General features: G+C 35.0%; 3 protein-coding genes across 5 annotated transcripts in view; 1 reads left to right on the forward strand and 2 right to left on the reverse strand.

Annotated features, from left to right (window-relative positions):
* Window positions 1-4,948, reverse strand: part of LOC109543653 (iron-sulfur clusters transporter ABCB7, mitochondrial) — a gene marked incomplete in the record, with an annotated part of 19,919 nt that overhangs the window by 8,534 nt on the left and 6,437 nt on the right.
* Window positions 411-2,895, forward strand: LOC125503771 (all trans-polyprenyl-diphosphate synthase PDSS2-like). Of its 2 annotated transcripts, none has more exons than XM_048664585.1 (7): window positions 411-570; window positions 879-1,053; window positions 1,116-1,363; window positions 1,421-1,561; window positions 1,655-1,788; window positions 2,078-2,228; window positions 2,293-2,895. In XM_048664585.1, exons 1-6 carry the CDS (start codon window positions 426-428, stop codon window positions 2,219-2,221), a joined length of 987 nt encoding a protein of 328 aa, XP_048520542.1. In that variant the 5' UTR covers window positions 411-425; the 3' UTR covers window positions 2,222-2,228; window positions 2,293-2,895. The 2 variants fall into 2 exon arrangements, with proteins under 2 accessions (XP_048520542.1, XP_048520540.1); XM_048664583.1 differs by having other exon boundaries at window positions 2,316-2,655.
* On the reverse strand, window positions 2,660-4,015 carry LOC125503773 (all trans-polyprenyl-diphosphate synthase PDSS2-like). Of its 2 annotated transcripts, none has more exons than XM_048664589.1 (4): window positions 3,674-4,015; window positions 3,352-3,615; window positions 3,111-3,287; window positions 2,660-3,060 (listed from the first exon to the last, which is right to left on the reverse strand). In XM_048664589.1, the coding sequence occupies exons 1-4, from the start codon at window positions 3,855-3,857 to the stop codon at window positions 3,053-3,055; spliced, it is 633 nt and encodes a 210-aa protein (XP_048520546.1). In that variant the 5' UTR covers window positions 3,858-4,015; the 3' UTR covers window positions 2,660-3,052. The 2 variants fall into 2 exon arrangements, with proteins under 2 accessions (XP_048520546.1, XP_048520545.1); XM_048664588.1 differs by having other exon boundaries at window positions 2,660-3,046; window positions 3,674-4,012.

Genomic DNA, 4,948 nt, shown 5'->3' on the forward strand with positions numbered 1-4,948 from the left:
CTTTCTGGCAAGCGAAACCTTTTTTATCCGAAAGACTTTTAGTCAAATGAATAATATATAGAGTGTCCCGGAATAAGTTGGCAATCTAAAAAATCTGAACCCGAGGGATTTCTCATTTGTTCTGGGACACTCTCATATATCTACAAATATAAAATATGAACTCAACATTAATCAATCACGTATCACGACGTTCATAAATCTTTTTAAACAGGTTTTTGGATGTTTTTCTTATACAGTTATTAAACAAAGCCAAATTGATGCCAAGTATACACTACGATAAAAAAAAATTGTTTGTTGTGCCTGTTGGTAAGTATTTTCCACATTTTTCAAGAGCCCTTGATTCGATCTATCAACAGAAATGTACCGCACTATGCCTAATCGCTAGTGCATTGGTTCAATTTATAAAGCTACACATTTTCCTAAATATGATTATAGTTTTGGTTTGTTTCAGAGGATTACTCTACAATGGCAAGAACAATATGCAAGCTTGGGGCCTCATTGTGCTGCTGATTTCCAAAGCTGCCGGACATTCTGCAGATATTCCTGACATGGAACAAGACAAGGCAGCAGGTACTTAATTTATCTTTTAAATATTCCGTGTGCATATTAGGATTTATTCCAGAATTTCAATAGTGGGTGTTTTTTTTTGTCGTGTTTAACTGAATGTTGAGTTGTTTATTGTCACTTAACTTGCTCCCTGGAAGCGTTTACTTAGATCTATTGATAGATTGCTTTAAATTGCAATTTACCACTCGGAAATTCCTAGTTAATTGTTTGACAAAAATTGTTTTCAGAAGCTTAGCATTTAGTTTTATAAAACAATTCTTGCGACCGCTAGACGGTAAAACTAAGCTCCATTCCACTTTCTTTGACTTCAGGTGTTCTACATAGCCAGAGGGCACTAGCTGAAGTAACAGAAATGATCAGAACAAGTCACTTGGTGCATAAAGGCTTGGTTAATTTGCAGCCACCAAATAATGTAGACGCAAGCGGCGATATGATGTTTGGAAATAAAATCGCTCTACTAAGTGGCGACTATTTACTAAGTAATAGGTATCTATCGCATTAAACCATTTAATGCATTTTAACCGAGCCTCCTTTATTGCACATTACAGCAGTATAGAATTGGCCAACCTCAGAAACCAGGAGTTAGTAGAACTGATGAGTTCGGCAGTGAGAGATCTAACGGAGGCCGAGTTTGTTGGGCCCCGAGACCGACAGAATAATCCGTTGCCGGCCAAACCAAAAGCGAAACAAGTGGAGTACAAACAGTTTATAGAAAATAATTTGGAGCCACTAATTGTGAGTGAGGCGTTAGGAAATGCGCAGGCTGAGTGGACGTTGAGGAACGTTTTAAATGCTGGTAAGTTGTTTTAAGTACCAACTGCCAAGATTACTACTGGAAACGTTACTTCTTTAGGTTCGCTCCTTGGAAAATCTTGTCAAGGTACATTGAAACTAGCGGGTCATTCGGAGGACCTACAAGAAAAGGGTTATCTATTCGGAAAACATTTAGCCTTAGCCTGGCAGGCATGTCTAGATAGGGAACCCTTTCAACCTGGTAAGAGATTAGTTTTTTGTCTGATCAGTTTTTATATCCAAGATCAAGTTATTCAACACAAATGTTGTAGCTTTAATTTGCTTCTTATTACAGGCTCCAGTGGGTCTTTCAGTCTGGTTTGCGCTCCTCTGATGTTCACTCTACAAAATAAACCGGAACTTTACGAACATATTGAGAAAGGACTCGAAAACGTCGACGAGGTCGACTATGATCTGCTTAGGGCGGAGGTAAGTATCTACTTTTTTGATCAATTTTACTCCGATACCAATAAAATGTTATTTTTTCGAATAAAATCGGTTAATGCTCAAGTACTATTACGCGCCTATTGACAAACAAATTGCAAACATTTTTCATAAAAGTATTTTTAAACAAACTAACAAAACAGTTAAATATCAGTGCATTTGTTTTTCGATTCTTTGCAATATTTTGTCATTCACTGAGTTTCTATGAACTGTTGAACTATCATTCTCTTCGCTGCGATTTGATGTTGCTACACTCCAAGAATATGATTTGTAGGTTTTGGAAGGGCCAGGGTTAGAACTAACAAAAAAACTTCAAAAGGAACATTCGCAGGCAGCACTCAAAGTACTGAACGAACTTCCAGCTTCAGATGCAAGGACAGCCTTGGCTAATATTATTGCTGCCGTGCAAGAATCGTAGACCTCCGGTAAGTTTTACCGCATTTATCTCAAACCAAGTAAATGATTGCGATATTTCGTTTTTTTTTTTAGTTTTGCACTGCATCTTTTTTTAGTTTTGTTTGCGGGAATGTTGGGATTTGAGCGTTTATTTGAAAAGTTTTATCCGGCGTAACTTCGTCACCAAACTATTTACTGTGATAAGTGCTTTTACCATATTTTATAGCAATGTTCCTAGCTTTTTTGGCATTGCATTGTAAATTTTTAATTATTTAAGTGATACCAGAATAAATGCATACATTTTTTATTCGTGGGAATGGGAGAAATAAATATATTTTTGTACATTTTACATATGCATATACAATAAAAATTAATTGTGTCTTGGGTGGATTTTAGATAATACTTTAGGATAGGAACAATTCAGAAGCAACCTGTTATGGCCAAATCAAAAACTTATTAATTTCTGATAAAACATTTGAAATTTATACTTAAAATGGCTTTGTCCAATATTTATTGCACATATCACAGTGTAAAGATTGGAAAATAACAAACTCGTATTGTACACATTTCAGATTATCAGTACTCAAAATTTACAGTTACAATGAACATTATAAAACCTTTAATATATTTACTAAAGCTCGTTTTGCGTCCGTTGCTCGGAATTCGTCTAATATATCAAAACAGTTCTTTACAAAATTTTGCTTTAATTGGCGAGTCATTTCAAGCCCAGGTCCCGATTGCACCAATTCCCTTATCCTATCATAGTCACAGTTCCGTACGTCTTCAGAGCCTTTTAGAATTTCTGCGTAGAAATCAGGATCATGTTGTAAATGGAACAAGATCGGAGCTAAAATTATGGATCTGTAAAGATTTTCGATTTCGATTCACTCGGCTGAGTTTTTATTAATTACCCGATATCAGATCAAATGGTTTTTTGCACCCTTCCTCGAAACATTCCAAGTCGAAATACGCTTGCCATCCTAGAGCCATGTTTCTTCCAAATAGGTATCCCAGTTTTTGAAATTCCTCAGGATGATTAGCTAATTTTAAAGCAGCTTGGCAACTTTTTGCTAACAAGCTACCACTTCCTGAAATTTGAATTACGATTTTTCTAGAATTGCAGTGAGTCTGTACTTCGTGTAATTATTGTACCTAAAAAGTGTCTAAGAGTCCATTCGGCTTTGGCATTTCCAAGAACTTCCTTCACTTTTAACGGAGCAGTTCCAAATTCATTAGGAATTATTATTTCGGATGACTCCTCGAGCGGTTTAGCCGGTAAAGGTCTGTTTTGWTTATCTCGRGGGCCTATAAATTCGGCYTCCACTAAATCCCTTAAACACATAGATACCAATTCGTTTACTTCTTGGTTTTTGAGTCCTGCTAATTCTTTAAAACTGTTGCTAAGTAAATAATCMCCTAAAATTATATATTAAGTTAGATARCACGGYTATATTAGTTGCAAAGCTGAAGATACCTGTCAGCAAGCTCAGAGTATTTCCAAAGTTCAGATCTGAGTATTCTTCTACATCGTTAGTGTTAATATTTAAGACACTGTTATGCAGAATATTACTGGTTCTGATCATTTCAGTAACTTCTGCAAGCACTCTTTGACTATGTAAAATTCCTGTAAACCACTTCAGTTTATCGCGGTTATTCATTACGATTATTAGAAATGAAAAGTGACTTTTATTTCGTGAAGAAACTTTTCAGATTATACAGGGTGAGTTTTATTCGATGACCAGTACAGGGATCTTAGAATGGGCAAATAATTGTAGTTTTGAATGTTCTACTCGAAACCAATTTAATTTTTCTAAAATTTGACAGCTGTCAAAAGATTTGGGAAAAACTTATTTATGGTAAATTTTTAAATTACTCCTAGTTGCGTTGATATTAATTTGACAGGAAAACATTCAATAGAAAACTTGTAGGAAATTGAATTTCAAATAAAATGGCATAAGACATTTCTCCAAAATCACTGTCATTTCTGACATATGACAGAAATTTGCGTTTTTTTAAATGGCAACCATACTTGATTATTGCTTTACCGAATAGAGCATTTTATTACGATTTCTGTGATATATCACATCGTTACGATTTTTTGAAAAATAAAGTGTCTGCGAACAATTTATACTTTTTGTTAATTAACATAACATTGTTTCCATAGCAACAAATAATGACATCTTTCAATTATTGACATTCAAGTTCAAATTCAACTTAGAAATCTAAGTTAGTTTCATTGTAAAAATGAATCATCCCAATCAAGAAATGCGCTACATGATTGAAACCTACATTAGATGTGATAAAAATGCTAGACGATCCTCTGATTACTATTTTGAGATGTATTTTGACCCTCGTCAACCGTGAAAATTTGGGCACTTATGGAAGTTTTACGCAGCCAAGAAATAAAGATAAAGTAATACATGAAGCTGTGGAGATTAATGTCTTGACCATTGTAAGCCAGAATCCACATATTTCAACCAGAGAGATAGCAGCAGAATTCAGGACTTCCCGAAGCACCGTGATGAGAGTTTTAAAAAAATACAAATTCCATCCGTATAAATTATTAGTATCCTAAACTTCACATACTGAGGCATCCAATTSACTTAGATAATATTGTGGACCGATGAAACTCGATTTACAAAGTGTGGTATGTTTAATTGACACAATGAACATCTTTGGAATCAAAAAGATCCCCACCACGTTGAGCAAAGGAGACCACAATTTAAATTTGGGTTTATCCTTTGGAGCG

The sequence above is a fragment of the Dendroctonus ponderosae genome, unplaced genomic scaffold (genome assembly GCF_020466585.1).
Source record: "Dendroctonus ponderosae isolate FM_Combo_2020 unplaced genomic scaffold, Dpon_F_20191213v2 Dpon_F_20191213_3, whole genome shotgun sequence".
NCBI lineage: Eukaryota > Metazoa > Arthropoda > Insecta > Coleoptera > Curculionidae > Dendroctonus > Dendroctonus ponderosae.

Excerpts from the sequence above, each read along its gene's own strand:
- LOC125503771 (XM_048664585.1), top strand. The coding sequence starts at position 426 with ATGATTATAGTTTTGGTTTGTTTCAGAGGATTACTCTACAATGGCAAG. Across the intron at positions 571-878 it reads GGAACAAGACAAGGCAGCAG|GTGTTCTACATAGCCAGAGG; the intron begins GTACTTAATTTA and ends CTTTGACTTCAG. Across the intron at positions 1,562-1,654 it reads TAGGGAACCCTTTCAACCTG|GCTCCAGTGGGTCTTTCAGT; the intron begins GTAAGAGATTAG and ends TTCTTATTACAG.